We start from the raw sequence: 20004 nt of genomic DNA, 5'->3' as shown, positions 1-20004 counted from the left end.
GTGAATCTATTCAGAAGAAAGGGGGAACTAATCTGTAGATTCATGCGCAGCCAGGATTTTACAAAGTTCAGAAAGAGTGTGAAATGGGGTTCAGTAAAAGAAGAAGAAGAAGAAGATGATATACTTTATTGATCCCCTAGGGGAAACTGTTCTTTTCACTCTTTTTTATACACACACACACACAGGCTGAAATGCACACTTCATGCACTTGTGGATATGCAAAGGGGAGAGAGATGGTGGAGTAATAGGGCTGCAACGTTAACAGCGCCCCATGAGCAGGTTTTTGGGGTTAGGTTGCGTTGCTCAAGGGCACAGGAGGTGAAACTGGCACCTCCCCAGCTACCAGTCCACACTCCATATTTTGTGGTCTGTGGGACTTGAACGGGCGACCCTCCAGTTCGCAAGCCACGTCCCTACAAACTGAGCTACTGCCGCCCCAAAAGCTGAAGTAAATGCAATAGAATAAAATAGAATTAGAAAAGAAAAAGTTTTCCTGATGGATTTTTCCTACTTAACCATGACCCTATCAAACACAAACAAACCTCTGGTGATATGCAACAAAGCAAAGATTTTGTGTTGTTCAAACAAAAGAACAACTTCCCATGTCTGCACTTGTAACATTGCAAACGCCAATTGCCAACTTTTGCCCCTCCTTCGATGAGTGCCAGATGTAGGCCGTTGTCCGACGTAACTGTAGCTTACTTATTGGGTGGGGTGGAGAACTCGGGTTAGGGTGATGGACTTTGCTTTGAACTTGGGGACTTTGATCCTGACACTGACAGGGGCATGGAAGACATTAACCTTCTGTTGTGCCTACTTTGTGTATCTTTTCACTGATATTGGCAGCTCCGCCCCATAAGCACCCAATGAACAGAAACTGACAACACCTCAGCCTTGCTTTAATTCAATTCAATACAGTTCAATTCAGTTTTATTTGTATAGCGCCAGTTCTTAACAAAAGTCATCTTAGGACACTTTTCAAATAGAGCAAGTCTAGACTGTACTCCTTATAAAATTATTTTACCACCTACTTGTTGCTTGTTAATGTCCTACCACCTGAAAGTCATGGAAATATAAGATATTTAAATAATTTGTTTGTGTGAGTATGTCTCCTAATAACACTATTTTATTGATTTCTATTCTCTGGATCACTGAGATCATCATGGATCAGCAGGTAAAAGTGCATCAGTGCTAGCTGTAGGCCTGCTGCTTCCAAAAAAAAATAAGTAGTAAAAATATTTCATAGGAAAAGGGTCATCAGTTTACTCTGATAGTAAAAAGGTTGTGTAAAAAGGGAAAAAGGTTGCGAACTACTGGTATAATCAATAATGACGAGCCATGTCTTGATTAACCATTTCTTTAGGTACACTCAGCCAGAAAAAACTGAATAATTGTCAAACGGATTGACTGATAGCACATCAACATATCGATATGTTAAATGGTAAATGGTAAATGGACCTGTACTTGTATAGCTCCTTTCTAGTCTTCCGACCACTTTCTAGTCTTCCGACCACTAGTCATGTGCGAATAGGGCTTTACTTGGGTTTGGAAGTACCCGGTGAACAGGACATTTTAGTAATGCCACCATGCCAGAGGCTTCAGAGCGGACGGTGAGTATGCCGATATGCAAATTCTATGCAAACCACCCTCTACTTGCCCCTCCCCTCAAACCCCTCCTCTCAACGCCAAAACAGTGACAGAAAGTTGAAACTGAAAATCAGTGACACTGAAAAAAGAGTGACATGAAGAAAAAATCTGAAGATTGTCATTGAAAAATACAAAAAAATCCCAATAAAATAAAATAATAAGATTTTAATTATTTTAATTAGTTTCTTTTTCAATGCCAAAACAACTGTTTTCAATACAAATGTTCCAATGTCAATGTTTAATTTTTCAGTACTGGTTTTGTTTTCAATGCCAATTTTTTTTTTGGATGCCAAATTTTAAAGTCACCGTCCTGGCTCCATAGATCCCCGGCTTCTCCCGCTGCATGTTGAAGTAGAATGTGAATGAATGAGTTAGTTCGATCTGCTTTGCCATCACTGTGTGAATGGGTGTGAAAGGGCGAATGTGGCATGTAGTGTAAAAGCCCTTTGAGTGGTCGGAAGACTAGAAAGGTGCTATACAGTATATAAGTACAGTCCATTTACCAACATCATTTCATTTCATTTTTTTTTGTTGAGCCAAAACATTTTTTTTTATGTATCATTTAATGACCATTTTAAGTAACAAAGACTAGATTTTTCTGTTTTATTTTTTGTTCTTTATCATTCATTTATGTCAAACATTTAAGCTCATACTCAAAATAGGTCTTGAAGTACATTTATTAAACTTTTATTTAGAATGATATAGGAGCAATAGTACACATTGCTGCATAGGTTTTACTGGTTATCATGAAATCATCTGCTCAATTTAATGTAACGAGTGTAATGATGGCTCCATGAATACAACCCGTGGAGAATTACACAGTATATGAAACTGCTAGACAAACTAGGGAAATATATTGTTTCCTAATTCAGCAAAACAACAAGAACACATTAAGAGGTTTAAATAAATCAGTAAATGATTGTAAAATGAAATGTGAAACAGATCCTGTACAACTGCAAGATTTTTTTAAATTCTGTAAAAATGTTGGGTTTTTTTGCATTTTTTTATAGGACAGCTGAAGAGTGAAAGGAAAGGGGGGGGAGAGAGAGAGAGAGAGAGAGAGAGAGAGGCGATGATATGCTGCAAAGGGCCACAGGTCAGACTCAAACCCATGGCTGCTGCAGCAAGGACTCAGCTTTGGTACATGGGGTGGCAGCTCTGCCAGGTGAGCTCCAGGTAGGAGTATCTTTTAAGCAGTACTACTATTCATTATCATTAATTGTAACCCAATTCATACATAGTACAGTACATCAGCAAAATACATCAACAAAATAAATGACAACAGTTGAGATACTAATCAGTTCTCCCTTCTGCCTACCCACTATTTAATTAACACTGTTACTTAAAGGGCATCGAGCTTTCCATCACTGCAACAAGATGTTCTTCTGCTTAGACCATGGAAGAGCTGCTGGAGAAAAACTAAGAAAAACAAAGGATTTCATTAAAAGCAAAAATCAGTCAAATCCCTGCAGTGAGATAAGAAACATACATCATATGACATATCAAATGAAAGATTTTTTTAAAATCTACTGCACTAAGAACAAAACATACTGCACTGAGGAAAGGGCTATTCACAGCTGACAGCACAAATCCCAAGGCCATGGGGAAGAAGGACCTACAGAGGGAAACAAAACAGTGTAATTGGAATACCTTTATTTTTGAACTATTAAATTAAAAAAAGTTAAATTATATTATTTATTTATTCATCTAGTTGTTCATTATTTATTATCATTTATTCATCTAGTTATTTTTTTTTGAAGCCTTATCTTTCTGTCTCAGAAACACCCTTACAGGAGTTACCTGAATAAAAGCACAAAGCCGTAACTCTCCACCAGAATTCCAATGATTGGCCATCGGCACAGCACCAGAGACACACCTCCCAGGAAGAAGAAAGAACCTCGAAACTTTTGCCTTTGGAAAAAGAAGTGAGCTGTCCTTCTGAAGCCAATAATGAATGTCACACCACTCAGAAACAAGATCTACAAGGGGGGTAATCAAATCAAGGAATATTAAAACACATTCTCACATTATCTTTTTTTTTTTTTTTTTTTGTCTGGTTTCTCCAAAGCTAAATCTTCTTACTCAATCAAAAGGACAATAAGAATCTGTGCAGACGTTCCTGTCTCTGGCAAATATGTTGTTTACATGTGTTTGAATTATTCTGTCGCTGAATTCACCTTTAAAGAATTTATTGGTGCTTTGTCTTCTGACTATGTACTAACTATATGGCTTAGAAAACTGGCAGAGGCAACTGTATACTGTATTGTATTATCAACCTTGAATATTGTACTCACATGCCCATGTGTAAATTGAAAGAGATATTGGGTGCCCTAATCATTTGTCCCATACTTTCGGTAAAGAGACCCTCTCCTAATGGTTTTCCAATATGAGATAAAAGTTAAGTTTCAGTTTCACCTCTTAGTCCATAGCACTCAGCCTATCTCTTAATCACCCATGTGGTTTTTCTCTCTCACTCTCATTCTATTTCTCTCTGTCATTTCTTCTTTTCTCTCTCTCAGGGCTCTATGGCTCAGGAAGTAGAGCGCGTCATCCACTAATTAGATGATTGACTCGTCCTTGAGCAAGATACTGAACTCCCTCACTTCAACCTCCTCAAGTGTGAAGGAGAAACTACATTGGCCTTAAAATGCTTGAAAAGCGCAAGCCAAATGCAAATTAAAAGTTTTTCCCTGCACACAGCCTGCACAGTAATATATGAATAATAATAAATATGAAGTACACAACATAAATCATGTTTAGTCTAACATTTAATGGAAGACTAGAAAGGCGCTATACAAGTACAGGTCCATTTACCATTTACCATTCAAGTTCAAGCTTTGAGGAACTAAAACAGTCAGACAGTAAAACTTAACTAGTTACTAATACTACATTTTCATTAAATTTCAAAGAGAAATAAAGTATTGTACTTTTTCCAATATACATTTATTTGACAGCAGTGGTGCACATGCACAAAAAGATAATTTGATTATTTTGACAGATATTGAGATATGATTCACAATTGGTGGGAAGTATCCTTTTTGCTTCACAAATTTCACCGAAATATGAATTCACTGAAAAAAACAAATAAATAAATGTTTGGGGCTCTGTTCCAGACAAAACATATTTTCTTAAATCTGAAGAGCCAGATTTGTAGGCCAGGGTATCTCTGTAGCACTAAAATTCTCTCATTATAATGCTTTTTGTCACACATTTTACCGTCATAGAAAATTACAGATTCTGATCGATCAATCGATTTCAATAATATTTCGATTGATTTGTAGCCCTACTTGACAGCTGGAGATACTAGTTACTCTGAAGATTAAAGTTGCACTAATCAATTCTTTATGAAAAATGTATTACATGACTGTATTTGTCATTAATTACCACTAAACTTTTCCCAAAGGTATTTCTTTTTATATGAATGGGTGGATTTGTCTTTCGATGTTAATATGAGCCAATGATGGTTGACACTGAGCAGATGTGTGTAGCATGAAAGATTACTCACATTCCCAAAGGCCAGCAAAACAGAGTCAAAGTACAACAGCACACCAAAGAGCAGGAAAAATGAACCAAATCCAATTAGACCAATACCAATCTCTGGAAAACAAACATACACATGGGGGGTAAGAACATAAAAGCAAGACTTTGGTCAATACAAAAATGTAAAATAAGTTGCTTGAGATTTACAATGATTTGTATTTTCATGCAAAATGTTAGCCATATTATAACTTGACTTTGTGTTTTTAATTATTTTTTTTTGGTTTAAGATAGTCATCAGGTCTTGGTTGGTTGTAGTGTTTCATCAAACTGCAAACAACAAGGCACAAATCAAAACTGAAATGTACACCCTTCACACTGAATGACTTAGTTCAAAATCAAATGTTATATTTAAAAAAATAATCTAACTTAAAACTCATGATGGTTTTTTTTTCATATATCATTCCCAGCTCGTTATCAAACTTTTTTCTACTTTACTTCCATTTGTAAATAAACATATAAAGCAAAAAAAAATCTTAAAAATAAATAATTGGTTTTTTTTGCCTTACACACAGTTAGTCAACATGTCAGTCCCAAACACGCAGTGGAAAGTAGATTAATAACTGTCATTTAAAGGATAAGTCTTACATAATTCCATATTAATCTTATTCAATGAAAAGACCAAAAGCAACAGTATTTCTCCATCTCCATCCATCTGACAGCTGGATGGTGTGTGTGGGATTGAGATGGATAGACACAGTGTGTGGGGATTTATGACATCATGGTTTCAGCATGAATACAATCAAATGACACATTTGTCTGATTGCTCCCCCCATACACTAAGGCACTCTCTTTTAAAGACAGTCTGACTGCCTGACGAAGACTTGATACCAAAACTCAACTGAATTTGACCATGTAGTGACAATAAAGGAGTTTTTCTTGTGATTTTTGTGTCTATATATACCTTTATCCAAAGAACCCCTCAAACAAATTCAGTCCAGGAAGCGCTCCTACCCACACATTTTCTTTTTTTTTTTTTTTACACAAATACATATGTTATGAAAAAGCTGGTTTGACATTTAAATATGATTAAACATATTAACACTCAAGTTACTGCAGTCAGGGTATAAGTCACTTGAGCTTCTTCATACAAACCTCCTCAGTCACCCTTTTTACTACAAATCTGTTGACTCATTAGAGGGGCATTTACTTTATATTAATATTAACACTTAAGAAGAGAGCAACTGTAGTAAGACTTACTTTGGAACTCTGTGATTGCCACCATGGTAATCCCTTATGTGTTCCCTCCTCTCGTACTGTCTGGCTGTGTTTCTCTGTGACGGTCATGAACAAATGAGTCCTTTCCTTTTCACAAACGTGACCTTTGTGCGTTGACGTTGTCAGGTGAACATTAACCAGAGCAGGTTCTCAGTGAGCCACTGTACTGGGGATTCTCAGGTAAAGGGTTTACTTCCTAAGTAATGTCATCAGCCATTCAAAGATATTTAATGCATTTATCCTTTATCTTCTGTTTGGACTCCTAGGTTTACATACAGATGGAGCTGCCTAGAATTGCCGGCACGTCCATGACAGGCCCTTGTTTATCTGAATTGAGTGAATGGATATGTCTGGCTGGCAGCCCAATGTGATGATAATTCTGAGTGGCTGGTATGTATTTGCTTTGTTTTTTTTTATTATATATTTTTCTCTTTCTTTTTTGTCTTTCTTTCTCTCCAAAAGGGAGGAAGGAAAAGTATATATGTAGATAGGATGTAGGTATATGTACAATATGGTTATGTATTTGGCTGTATGTATGTATATTGTATATACACACAACACACATCGTGCATACACATTTTTCTTTCTCTACATTGCCACCAGCTCAAACTCATGTTGTATTCCTCTGTTTGTTTCTGGCCCCTGTTTTTGTCGTTTCTCAATTGTCTTACTTTTTACAGTCTCTTTTGACTGTTCATGTTCACTTTATTGCACAATAATACCCAAGTATACCATAAAGATATGCTTCATCTTTTTTTTTTAACCTTTATTTATTTAGGGAAAATTCACTCCCAGGGTATTTCAGTGGAGGTAATGAAGGAGGGAGCTGCACCTTCACTTTCCCTCGTCGCACACCAATTCCAGGAAAGGAATGTAACAACTGTCAATCACAAAAAAATTTAATTTAATTTAATTAAGAAATGTAAACTCATAACAAGGATTTTTATACAACCTGGATCTTATTTTGGTGTTTTGGTCATCATGACTTCCAATTTGGATTTTATTTTATTTTACTTTGCTTTGTCAGACCACCATGCACAAGTTCATAATGGCTTCAGCGTTGACACACTTTCAACTGGTTTTTAACACAACTGATATTATTTCTCCATTCATTCAAACATGAATATGGCAGATATGGAGGCTGGCTAGACGGTTTCTCAATCTCATCAATTCATCAGACACACTTATTTTTAATGCATGTGCTTGTTAGTTTTTATTTTCATTAATTTATATTGACAGTAGCTACATCGTTACATACATTGCCATTAATTCGGATCTGGTATACAGGATTTTTGAGGATTTGAGGATATGTTCCATAAATCACAACATGAAGATGACGTGTAAGCATCAATGACTTCCCACATTCTTGAATGTATTTTCATTATGAGTTTCATTATGAGTTTCATTATGTGCCAGATAAATTAATCTGAACTTCTCAGTCTCTGATCAGTCTCCTGATTGAATTAGGTAGCCAGCTTTGTCTATCAGGAAAGTTCTTACTTAAAATGTCTACAATTTGGGCGGCTGTGGCTCAGATGGTAGAGTGGATCTAGTGATTGCAAGGTTGCTTGTCCTTAACCACTGAACCCCAAATTGCTCCCGATGGCTGTGCCATCTGTGTGTGAAGCAGTGATGCAATTGTTTAGTTCAGAGCACACCTCCCTGCCCTTCCATGTGCATACAAAAGTTTAAGACAAGGAGAGACATGTATTAATTAGATACAATTATGGGTTGCAAAACGGCTTGCAGAGAAAGCAGCAAAGATAGGCTGGCTAAAGCAGCTTTAATAAGGCGCCCTGAATGATATTTGCCAATTGGATGTTGAGGGAATCAGCTCAGCAGTCAGCTGACTGTGTATAGTTTTCCAATAGGAAGCTTAGGAGGAATCAGCTGAGCCATCAGCTGATGTGTGTTTACGACTAGCTGTGATCAGCGGATGTAGCTGGAATTTAGAGCTCAGCTTGACTTCGTGGCCTGCCTGAACTAACACTGTGCTTAATATCTCAAACTTTGAGAAGGCATGTGTCTTGTCCTCATGTGACACTGACATCACTAAAAATAAGTATAATGGGTGAGGAAACAAGAACAGATAACCATAGGTTACAGGCCAACATTTTCTCAACTTAAAGATCCCCTCCATACATGCATTACGATGTATATACAAATAGTCTGTTTGGAAAATACATGTGTTTTTGAAATGTAACAACAAAAAGGGAGGATTTCCATGTAAAAATCCTTAAAAAGGCATCTACTTTCACCTTCCAGAATGAATATGCAAATGTGGTTCATTTCAAAAATATTCCTGCTGGACACAAGATGTCTCTTACTTCATCCAGTCAGTCTATGAAGAAGAGGAGGTTTACAAATGTGGCTACACGAGCAGATCCAACGTCACCATTCCTGGCTTCCAGACGGTTCGAGCCGTCAGGGACACCACCACGACCGGCATGAAGAAAGGAGGGGGACTTGCCATCCTCATAAACAACAGGTGGTGTAACGCCGGGCACGTCTGTGTGAAAGAGCGTCTGCAGCCCGGACATTGAGCTCGTCGCCGTCGGACTTCGTCCATGTTATCTGCCACGGGAACTTTCCAGTGTTATTGCCATCACTGTCTATATTCCTCACAGTGGTCTTCATCACCATCACTGTTTACATTTATGATGTCTTAGTTATTCTCCTGTACAGCACTTTGGTCAACTTTGGTTGTTTTTAAAGTGCTTAACAAATAAAGTTGGATTGGATTGGATATGTGGAAACATCCTTCTAGGGTCAAACTCTGCACATACACAATTCTGTTTAGAGAAGCTCTCTCTATATATGTCTCAATGCAATTCATGATGACGTTTTATAAATCTCAATTTTATTGAGATTACAGTGTGCAAACTATACCATGGCTTTCAGGGGAGCTTACTTTTTGTTATTATGGGAACACACAGACTGACTGAGACTAAGATAGTTTTTTTTCTCACAAATCATGTTTTTGGGTGAGCTCATTATTATTAAGAGATACCAAGCTTCCCATTCAATTAAATTAGTTTTGTTGTCTAAGATTTGATGTGGAAGAGTCCAGTCTGTCTTTGTTTTTGTACTTTTTTATTCAGACATACAGTTTGATATAACAAAGCCTGTAGAATATCATCAGCGAGCCTATTAGTAATGACCGGACTGGGCAGTTAATCTCAGGAGTCCGTTTGGCAGTGAACTTCATCATCAACGAGTGGATTAAAATAACAGCAGTATCATCATTCCAGGCAGCCAGACATATTTTATCATACAAAATACTGTGATGAATTCAGAAGCATCTAGAGAAACACATATTTGTATACATTCACTTTATTGCAAGATTTTCTGAAAGCAAGCGTATTATTTGTCTCTTTTTTAACATTTGCATAGTTCAAGCAATTTGTCTATTTTTTTCTCAAAGTAGCAATGGTTACATGTACTATAGGATATACTGTAACTGAAGTCCAAAATATTAAATACATTGACCAATGTATATAATGTATATATTCTTTATTTTTATCATCCACAAATGCTACATCTAGTATCAAATATTGGACACCACCTTTTGGCTGTCATGTCAATAGATTCCAATTAATCTAAAAATATCTATGTTCCGCTCCTTCAAACAATCCTCAAGAGCAATAAAATAAAAACAAAGTCTTTCTTGTGAAAAATGCTAAACGCAATTGAGTGTAAAAATTTAACCTGTCATCAAGTATCAATGCATCTAAAAAAATATGTACTCCCTCTTTTGAACTTATTCCCTTTCTTAATATAACTTAAAACAAGAAAAAATAGAAGTATTCTCTTAAATCCTTGTTTTGTTTTTGCGTAGTGAGATCCATTAACTGCTTTCCACATAAAATTCAATTTTCTGTAAAATATTCTCTGAATCTGAGTATGGTGTTACTACAAAGACAGGTCACTTGAACATCAAAGTGTGTAAGCATACATAACACATACATAACAAAGGGGAGGTGTGTATGGTCACAGCATTCAAATCTGGAGGAAGTTGTAATGAAGAGGCATGGCCTAAACTAGAGAGATCCCTAAAGATTGTGTTTTTAATCCTGTGACAACAAGAAGTTTGGACACATCCTAAGATTCTAGTGACTTTTTTTTTAATAATACGGACCATGATGATAAGTATGTGTAACATTTGAAGCTAGAATTGTTTAGTGTATCATTATAGATAGTATAGACAATACTAAAGTATAATCAGGGCTCCAAAATACCAGCAGATGTAGTCAAAAACTCCACATCTACCTGCATACCCTTTCTATTTAATTAATGCCTTAAAGTAGAATGTTTTAAAATGAAATGTACTGTAATTAACTAATGTATTATTTACTTTATTCATATATTACATTTATTTCAAAACATATTATTGAATTATTTAACCTCTTTTAATTTATATATATTTCACTTTGGAGTTCCACTTTACACAGCACATTTTGATAATGTCTAACCTTAGCAATCCCCATTGGTGCCATCAGTCATTGCATTTCCTCCAGATTTAAACAAATTTTTTTTTTTTTAGGTCATGTCACTTATGTCCATTCATCACAGCATATAAAACACACAGACATGTTTCAGACTTATGGCACTGCATGATTAGATGAAATGTTGTTGGGATATGTTACATGACAGTAATTTCCCGTATATAATTCCTCTCATATAACTGCATCATTAGCTAACTCCTCTTTACACAGACAAGTGTTTTTCTAGCAGTGTTACACTTCTAAGGTCACTTCTATTTTACTTTCAACATACAGTGTAACATTTCTAAACGCATATCCAACATACCTACTGTACATACATGTAGACAATCACTGTAAGAATTTCAGGAAAATGCAGGAGCTGCACACAGTGGTTGGTGGTGAGGTGACTGTGTTGCTGTTTGATGCAACTCTGTCTCATATGAATTACATTCATATGCATCTGTTCTGGATAAGAGATTTACACTGAGTGCAAACATTCTGTGCCAAAACAGTTCAGAAGTGTAAGGTTCATATAGAGCAGTGCACAGTGATGGTGTGGAGGCCGAGGTGTAGGATGGCTATATCCAATTCGGTTCAATTTATTAATTTAATTTATTTGTATAGCGGCAAATCATTACAGAAGTTATCTCAGGACACTTTTCAAATAGAGTAGTTCTAGACCATACTCCTCATAAAAATATTTGCAGAGACCAAACAGTTCCAATATCCCATAAGTGTATGTCTTCAACAAGAGTCCCAGGTATTCGTCAAATTTCCTACAAGTACTCTGTGCTAACTTGTCTAACCACCAGATGACCACCATAAAGATTAGAGAAATCCTTTGCTGATATCCTAACTGCAGTTTGCCATGACCGTATGTTGAAGGAATACTGAATTGAAAAATAGTATTCCACTACAAAAAAGCTTCTGGTCTATTCAACCTTAAGCTATTTCTGTCTCTCCTTTTAAGCTTCATTATTGCCTCAGACAGATGCTTCTTAACATCTGGGGCAAAAGATTGTGTCCTGGCCTGCTGTGTTTTTTATTTCCTTCTTACACAGTCTAGTATGTGCATCCATTTTTATTATATCAGGGACTTTACGCTCCTACAAGTAAGTGAGTAAAACCATCACAGAAAATATGAGAGGGGGTCCTCTTGGTATCCTCCTACCAACACAGGTTAGTAAATTAATATTGTGTTTTTGAGGTAGGACAAGATGTGGTCTTATGCAGGTTTTTAAGATGGGTCATGATTTCATCTTTTCATCTTCAGCTCTGTGTCACAACAAGCTCTGTGCTCTTGCGTGTTAGGTGTCAGAAATAGGTGATGTACTGAAGCAAAACATAATCCAGGTGACATTACTTTTATACCAATGATGATGGAAAACAGGCATCACAGTGAGTTCAGAAGAGTACTCCGCTTTTTACAAAGTATGGCGGCTTCAGTCTTGACAGTTGTCTCAGTGTGGGCAAATACAGTCAGACTGTCACTAAGCCCCATTCCTCACTGGGCCACAAGCCATTGGTGTTTTTTCAGGGTTGATATGGAGATCTAAGAACATCTTCATTTGGCTTTTTATTGTCCAGAAGCATGTTCAAAGGCTTTCTGTAGGTTTTAGCGAGAGTCTTGTCAACTCGTTAACCTCAGTGACGTTCATGTGGCAAAACCCAAACTCCTTCTCTGGATTCATCTCTGCTGCTGTTTTTTTCTTGTTCATCTTCAGCATTGGCCTCTCATATGCAGTGTTACTGTGTGAATTCACATCGAACCTCAATCTCACCATCAACATAGTTAATCAGTAATCTCTATCTCTTAGTAGATACGTCCTGAGCTAAATTATATAGATATATTACACAATTTGAAGCTGGTAAAAGTTGGATGAACTGGAGTTTGGGAGGGTAACCTTACAAGTCTTTATAGCTTCTATTCAGGTTTTAAATTTGCCCTTTCCTCTTAGGACCTCCTTCGCTTTTGTCATGTTGTTGTTAACTGCTAAATTAAATAAAAGTAATTTTTCTGGGGCCATTTTCATTGTTCATTTCACTGATACCTCAGAAAGATGCTCCATCAAATTTGACAGCAGCCAGGGCTTGAGCTACAAACAAAAGAAGAAGCAAAGAAAGACAAAGGGTAAGAGTGATACAAAAGTCATTTCAGATTACCTGGGAACTGAGTACTGTTCACTATCAGGGGAAATAAATGGAAATCTATCTTTGTAAGCAATTTAAGAAATATTTATATGTAATCACTGCTACAGCACAATGTGACTTTTTATACAGGAATTAACTAAGTGAACTAAGCTACAGTGGATGGTATCTACTTGATAGTGACAAACAAAATCAACAAAAGGTCCAACTTGCTTGTTGTCCGAAGCTTTCAACTACATATCTTGCCATGTGAAATGTTTTCAGAAAGTTTGACCTTTTGAATTCTGAGAATGGACCTTCAAGCTGAGTAAAACCTCTCCAAAACAAGACACACTTTTCCCACATCATGTCCAGGTAGTTCATTTCAAACCAAAGACAAAAGCAAATAAATTTGGCTGGATCAAACATTTGTCATCAGCATCTTAAACTTATAGACATGAACATTTTTATTTTTATTTTATTTTTATTCAAAACCTATATTGGTCCAATATAATGTACCACATAATAAACCTGAGTAAATGTAAAGCAGTCCCAAAGAGAGAAGCAAGCAGAGTGTCAAAACAGGATAGGGGAAGAAGGAGATGTGGTGTGGTGAACGGAGACTCACCTTGTGTGACTCAGACCTTCATGATGTGGGCAGAGTTGGGAAAGCCAGCAGAGGAAGGGGGAGGTGCCAGGCTGGTTGGGGAGGTGGAGGGACTGGGGGCACACTGGGCTGGAATGAGATGGAGGGTGGTGGGAGGGGTATCAAAATGGGAAAAACAAGTAGTGAACCAATCAAAGGGAGAAGTATGGATAGGTAGCAGGTGAAGAGGAGGGGCGTGTGACTGAGCATACTGGGGACTTTGAGGGTAAAAAAAACTGTTAATTCAGGTTTCACTGGATCACTGTGTAACCTGTAAATACAGCTCTGCAAGTCTTCAGCGCTACTAAAATATAAGTTGACTTGACAAACTGAAAAAGTCACAAGTCAAATAAAGGAGCTTAAAGGTAATATGTACAGGACTAAGAACATTAATATAGCAGCAAAAGCGATTTGCTATGTCAATATACAGTATACCGATCAGCCATAACATTCAGAGCATCTCCAACACTCTTGTTGGGTGTTCCCGGTCTGAAGTGGTCAGTACCTATCAAAAGTGGTTCAAGGAAGGAAAAGACTCATTGACGCAAGTGGGGAGCAAAGGCTGTAGCTCAAACTGCTGAAAAAGTTAATGCTAGTTCTGATAGAAAGGTGTCTGAACACACAGTGCATCGCAGTTTGTTGCACATGGGGCTGCATAACATGTCTTACGGCTGATCGATGTATAGTGGAGTAATGGCATCCTGAGCAGATAATGACGCCACACTCCTTCCTTCTGTGTTATTTATTATTAATACAGTGACTTTACAATGGCTTTGAGGGCAGCAACTGAATTAGCTGTTTGTTTTCTCATGTACCTCGTTGACTTAATGATTTATTTTTAATGAAAAGACTAACAAAGACAACGTTTCATTTTGTTCTGACCAGTTTCAATGAAGATGTGTTTTTTCTATGATCTGCAAGGTAAAATATTTGTAATTTTTTTTCGTCAATGGAGTCTGGTGGCGTTCAATAGCGGTATAACTGGCTGTTTCTGGTTAAACAAAAGGTCTACCACTGTAGAGATTCTTTCTATAATGTTGTCAGACATTAGGATAACAATCTGTGCCTGTCAGTGGCAAAACCAAGCACTTGTGGACGTAGTTTGAAGGGGACATTTGTCCCCACGCTGCTGCCGCCGCAGCCCATTTTACATATATTTTCACATCTAACTTGCTAAATGAATTAATTGGTAATAGAAAGACTAACAAAGGTGGTTTTGGTGAGTTTGATTTTATTATGTCCAGCTTGAATAAGGTTATGATGTAACAAGGTTTTTCAAAGTAAAATTACTGGTTTTGTCAATGGTGGACCATAGTGCCCAACTGCTTTGGTCTGTTGGTGGTTTAGTTAGACATCTAGTGGGAGTGGATTTTGTATACCAGTATATAACCTTTAAGTATAAATTTTTGCTAACTGTCAAAAAAAAGATGAAAGGTAGTGGACTCAAACTGAACCTCTAAGGCTGTGAGTGAAATAAAGTCATATTGACCTAAACTAATAATGCACCATATATCAACTATTTCATTGTTTCTTGTAAAATATTATTTTATGTAGTATTGTATCAGTTCTTGTTTATCACATTTATAATATATGTTCAGTGTTTCAGCAGTGTTTCAAATGGTAAATGGACTGTACTTACATAGCGCCTTTCTAGTCTTTCAACCACTCAATACGCTGTACACTACATGCCACACTCACCCCATTCACACACATTCATACACTGATGCAAGGTGGCAACTGCTCACCAGAATGGAAACTAATCATTCATACACAGTCACACACCGATGCACAGCAATTTGGGGTTCAGCGAGAGGAGTCAGGGATCGATCTGCCAACCTTCTGATTCGTGGACAGAGCGGGTGCTCTACCTCTGAGCACAGCCGCCACAACTTAACATATAGCCAAGGCTGTAAAAATTATGGCATCATACTTCAAAATGTATATAATGAAGTACTCACAATCTTTAATTGCTCTGGTGTAGATATATTATCATATATATTTGTGAATTAAGCTGTTATTATTGTTGTTGGGAAGATAACCTTCCAAAATGTGTAATGAAGGGCCACTACATACACAAAGTGTACAAACATAAAGAAAAATATTTTTTATTTTACTTGACTCAGCCATTTTCGCATGAAATAGTGCATGTGCATGTTGGCTCACTATGTGAAAACGGTGTATTGCTGAGATCTAGGGACACAGCAAAGAACAAATTTTGAGGTCAAACTGAAAATGAGTACACCTGTACAGGATGTTTTGAAGGATTCCATGTTCATGCAGTGAAATAATTTGGAGACCATGGCCAACTTTAAAGTCGTAGTATTTAAGGTTCCAGTCCTGGTTAATTTGGTGATCACAATGTTTTGTTGAAGAAGTCAGTTGATAATTATTGCAACAACGGGCTGAAGCTGTCTGCTCACCTCACTCTTCATATTCTTGTACTAAAGAAGACTAAATAGATCCTGAATGCCCAGGTCTCAGCAAAGCCATGAGTAAAATGTTATCATAACCAACAAGAATAATGGCCAAGAAATTACCTTTAAAAGACTTTCAGTTTTATATTTTCTAAAAATAACAAAGCTCTATTCAAAATGGATGTTAATACGTTTTTGTCCGTATAGACATCCTTGCGGGTTAAATTTTAGTTTACACAACCTTGGCAAAAGTTGTATCTTAAACGACACACCAAGATCAGTGATTTCACATGAATTAGGTGAATCATGTATGTTTGTGTGATGAGGTAGTGTTGAGAGTAAGAACTGTGCTTGTCCTGTCTTGTGTGATCATAGAGCGCAGTTAGTGAGAGAAGGTTAGTGACGCTGTGATGGTGTCGGTGGCAGCTGCATTGAGAGAGTCCTCACCGGAGAGAAGGCGGCTGCGACGAGAAGCCTCAGCAGCCAGAGCACAGGAGATCTCAATACGCTTCTCCTGCTCCTGCAGCTGCTGCTGGGAACTGACTGGGGCTCCGCCCTCCACTGGGCCATCCAGGAGAGGAACCATGTTCTGCAAACTGACAGTGAGACAAAACGAATCAAATTAGACCAATAGGTATGGGTTCATAATATTTTTAAAACGTGTGAGCAGCATAGACAGCTGACTAATAAAGCTATGTGTGATTCAAAACAGACTTTGATTTGGCAATGAGGGTTTTGATCCTCTCCAGTTTCTTCTGCTTCTCCTTCTGTTCCTCGGGGCTCAGAGGAGTGTTATCCTCCACATCCAGGTAGCGCTCTGGGATCAGAACCTTGTCAGGAGCCATCAGCTACAATAAACATGACGCACATAAATAAAAATGGATCCACACACATATAGCTTACATGCACACAAATGAACTGATACACCAATGTAATATGCCTTTCAAAGCATCTAACAGTGATCCAGGAAGACTTTTTATTAGGATATTATATGACTTGTGTACAGGGGTCAAAGTAATGAAATTATGATGATGTAAAACTGTCTTCTTCTTTTTTTGTACTTTTCTTAAATTTTTTAAATTTACTTGGAACTTCTTAACACAAAGATGTGTCACATAAAAAAGTTCTAATAAGCTGTGCGAGAATGGAACAGAAGAAAAGGAGCCAAATGAGCAGCTGCAGCAGAGAGGAAGCTGCTGATGTGTCTGCAGCCCCAGAGGGGCAAAGCTCCAGGGAGCTCAGTGTCCAGAGAAGTGGCACTCTGCACTCAACTGATATTCAAGAGATACATGTTCTACCTGTTTATATTTACTGGCCACAGGGGGGTGTGGGGGGTACGTATGCACCGGGGCTGGGACTTGCAGTTTCTAAGAACACATGCACAATGCACAACTATGCAAAATTAACGATGACGTCATTATTGGTTATTAAATTAACAATGATGTCATTATTGGTTATGGTTAGCATTATTATACCTCACCATAGAAAAACCTACCCTAATAAATCACTGATTTAAAGTGCCACCCAGCAAGCAAGATAACTGATCCAAATCAAACATACCCTTAATGTTGCATGACCAACAGGTGAATGCTGGGTCTGGCTTAATGCTAAAATGCTCATGGTGGATCCTCTAGCGGTGATTTCTGTATTTGCTGAGGAACTTTTACCTTCATTGAGGGTCCGCTTATAGTAGGACAGAGAGACTGGGTGAACAGCTCATATTATTAACCTAGAGCAGACTGTGGCGGACTTCTGGACTTCTGCCTAGCAACACAGTGAGGCAGGTGTCACCAATGATATTAATTGAGGTTCCATTTAGTGTAGCTGTAGAAAAGTCTACTGTTTTCTGTTTACATTATTTTAATTGGCATTAAGTACATGTCCTTATAACATCCATGGTGTTTTGCCATGTGGCCGTTTTTAGTACTGCAGTTATACTAGTTGGCCACAAGAGGTCTCAGTTGACCACAGAATAGTTCATTCATATCAGCAACTGAGTTGCAGTGAATTATCAGTGACTGTAACATAGACTGTTTTCTTTCATGTAAAGAATGTTTCAGTTTAATTCAACAAGTCTATTTTATTTCATCATTAAAGAATAATATTATTAGGTTAATAATGTATGAAACTATGTATATCGAAGACCAATACTGTATTGTTTATGTCTTTTGTTTATTTTAGAATCGCACACACAACTATGCCCACACATCCATGAAGTGTATTTGCCCATCATTCAAGTTTATTTGGATTGAACTCTCCATGCCCTACTAACTCTTTGATTGGAGTCCCTGTCTTTAAAGTAGCTATCAAGCCAGCAGCCCAGAGTAACTAACTACACTGATCAGCCATAACATTATGACCAGTGACAGGTGAAGCGACAAGGTCATGGGGGCCAAGGCTCATTGATGCACATGGGGAGTGAAGGCTGGCCCATGTGGTCCAATCCAACAGATGAGCTACTGTAGTTTAAACTGCTAAAAAAGTTAAAGCTGGTTCTGATAGAAAAATGTCAGAGCACACAGTGCATCAGTTTGTTGCGTATGGGGCTACATAACATTATGACCACCAGCGTACCCAGGTGGTCATAATGTTATGGATGATCAACAGTTGCAATTTTATTATTTCATTTAGTCAAAGCTGCTCAAATATTTGCACACCATGTTACATGAAAATCTTTTTACATGACATGACATGTGCACAGAAAAATGGCTCAATAGCGCCACCTACAAATTTTCAAAAACGCAGCCCCGTCGTTTTGCAGAGATGTATGAAATTTGGCAGGCATATATATCATGTCAGGACGTACAAAAAATCCTCTTGGAGCCATATCCAAAACCCAACAGTCATTTTGGATTTAGCTGTAATTTTCGGCGTTGTATTTCAGCAACCTCCTCCATCGGATCGACTTCACATTTGGACACTGCAATCTAAAGGCATTCACAATTACAAGTCGTGCTGTTTGTGGCTGTTTGTTTGGTGTCCAATTTCGATGACTCACCATGAAAAAAGAAGCACAAATCGTGCGAAGGCCCTATTGTAATTGCAAGAATTATTGGGCCCGAGCACAAATCGTGTGAAGGCCCTATTGTAATTGTAGGAATTATTATTAGGCCTTTTTGGAGGCTTTATCATATTCAAAAAGTCAGTTGTGGAGGAACTTGGCAAATTTATGGGTCTCGGCCAAATGCGCAGAAAAAATCTCGACAGCGCCCCCTATTGAGCAGCGACACCTATGAGTATGAAAAGTGGTAGACGTGTAAATCACGTTCCGACATCCTCTCGGAGCCATATCCCAAACCAAACAGGAAGTCGGCCATTTTGGATTTATCTGCCATTTTTGGCGTTATTTTTTAAATACTCCTCCTAGGGAATTGATTGGATCGACTTCACATTTGGACACTGCAATATAAAGACATTCATGATTTAAAAGTTGTGCTGTTTGTGACTGTGCATCAAATGTGGCGCAGCGCCAAAATTTTACGTTTTTCCATGAAACAGGAAGTTGTCACGAGTTCAGTGTACATGGTCCAGTCTCAATGAAACTTCAACGCACCATACCGTCCTGAACACGTCTATGTGATAATATCCAGTAAAAGTGGTAGCACTACTTGCTGGTAACCAGAAATGTAATTTTTACTGAACTGTGTTGCCATAGTGACACAGTGAGCGTCACCTTGTTGTTTTAACATCTGATCAATTTTTGGGGGCTAAACATGCCCGAAAACTCATGAATCATAGAGAATTTATCAGATCTACTTCAAAATTGATCAGTACACTCAAATTAAATGCTGTGCTATTTGTGATTACGTTAAAGGGTGTGTCTGTGTCGTGCTGTCAAAGTCGGCAATTTTGACTTTTGTGGTGATTTTCGGCAATTTTTTTCACGTTGTATTTGAACAAACTCCTCATAGGGTATCAATTGGATCTACTT

General features: G+C 37.7%; 2 protein-coding genes across 16 annotated transcripts in view; both read right to left on the bottom strand.

Annotated features, from left to right (window-relative positions):
* Positions 1–2306: 2306 nt before the first annotated feature.
* Positions 2307–6502, bottom strand: golt1a (golgi transport 1A). The gene is made up of 5 exons (XM_051415079.1): positions 6385–6502; positions 5153–5244; positions 3448–3626; positions 3199–3262; positions 2307–3066 (listed from the first exon to the last, which is right to left on the bottom strand). Exons 1-5 carry the CDS (start codon positions 6407–6409, stop codon positions 3037–3039), a joined length of 390 nt encoding a protein of 129 aa, XP_051271039.1. The 5' UTR covers positions 6410–6502; the 3' UTR covers positions 2307–3036.
* A 2976-nt stretch (positions 6503–9478) lies between these two features.
* The window catches only part of plekha6 (pleckstrin homology domain containing, family A member 6), a 114760-nt gene continuing 104234 nt past the window's right edge, over positions 9479–20004 (bottom strand). For all 15 annotated transcript variants that reach the window (XM_051414958.1, XM_051414952.1, XM_051414957.1 and 12 more), the window contains 4 exons: positions 16788–16921; positions 16521–16669; positions 13642–13749; positions 9479–12982 (listed from right to left, as the gene is read on the bottom strand). In XM_051414958.1, the coding sequence (XP_051270918.1) occupies positions 13652–13749; positions 16521–16669; positions 16788–16921 (381 nt within the window). In that variant the 3' untranslated portion in view covers positions 9479–12982; positions 13642–13651. The remainder of the gene's footprint in view (positions 12983–13641; positions 13750–16520; positions 16670–16787; positions 16922–20004) is intronic.

This window comes from Dicentrarchus labrax, unplaced genomic scaffold (assembly GCF_905237075.1).
Source record: "Dicentrarchus labrax unplaced genomic scaffold, dlabrax2021, whole genome shotgun sequence".
Lineage (NCBI taxonomy): Eukaryota > Metazoa > Chordata > Actinopteri > Moronidae > Dicentrarchus > Dicentrarchus labrax.
Note: the sequence above shows the minus strand (reverse complement) of the source record. Positions and strands in the feature narration are given on the sequence as shown.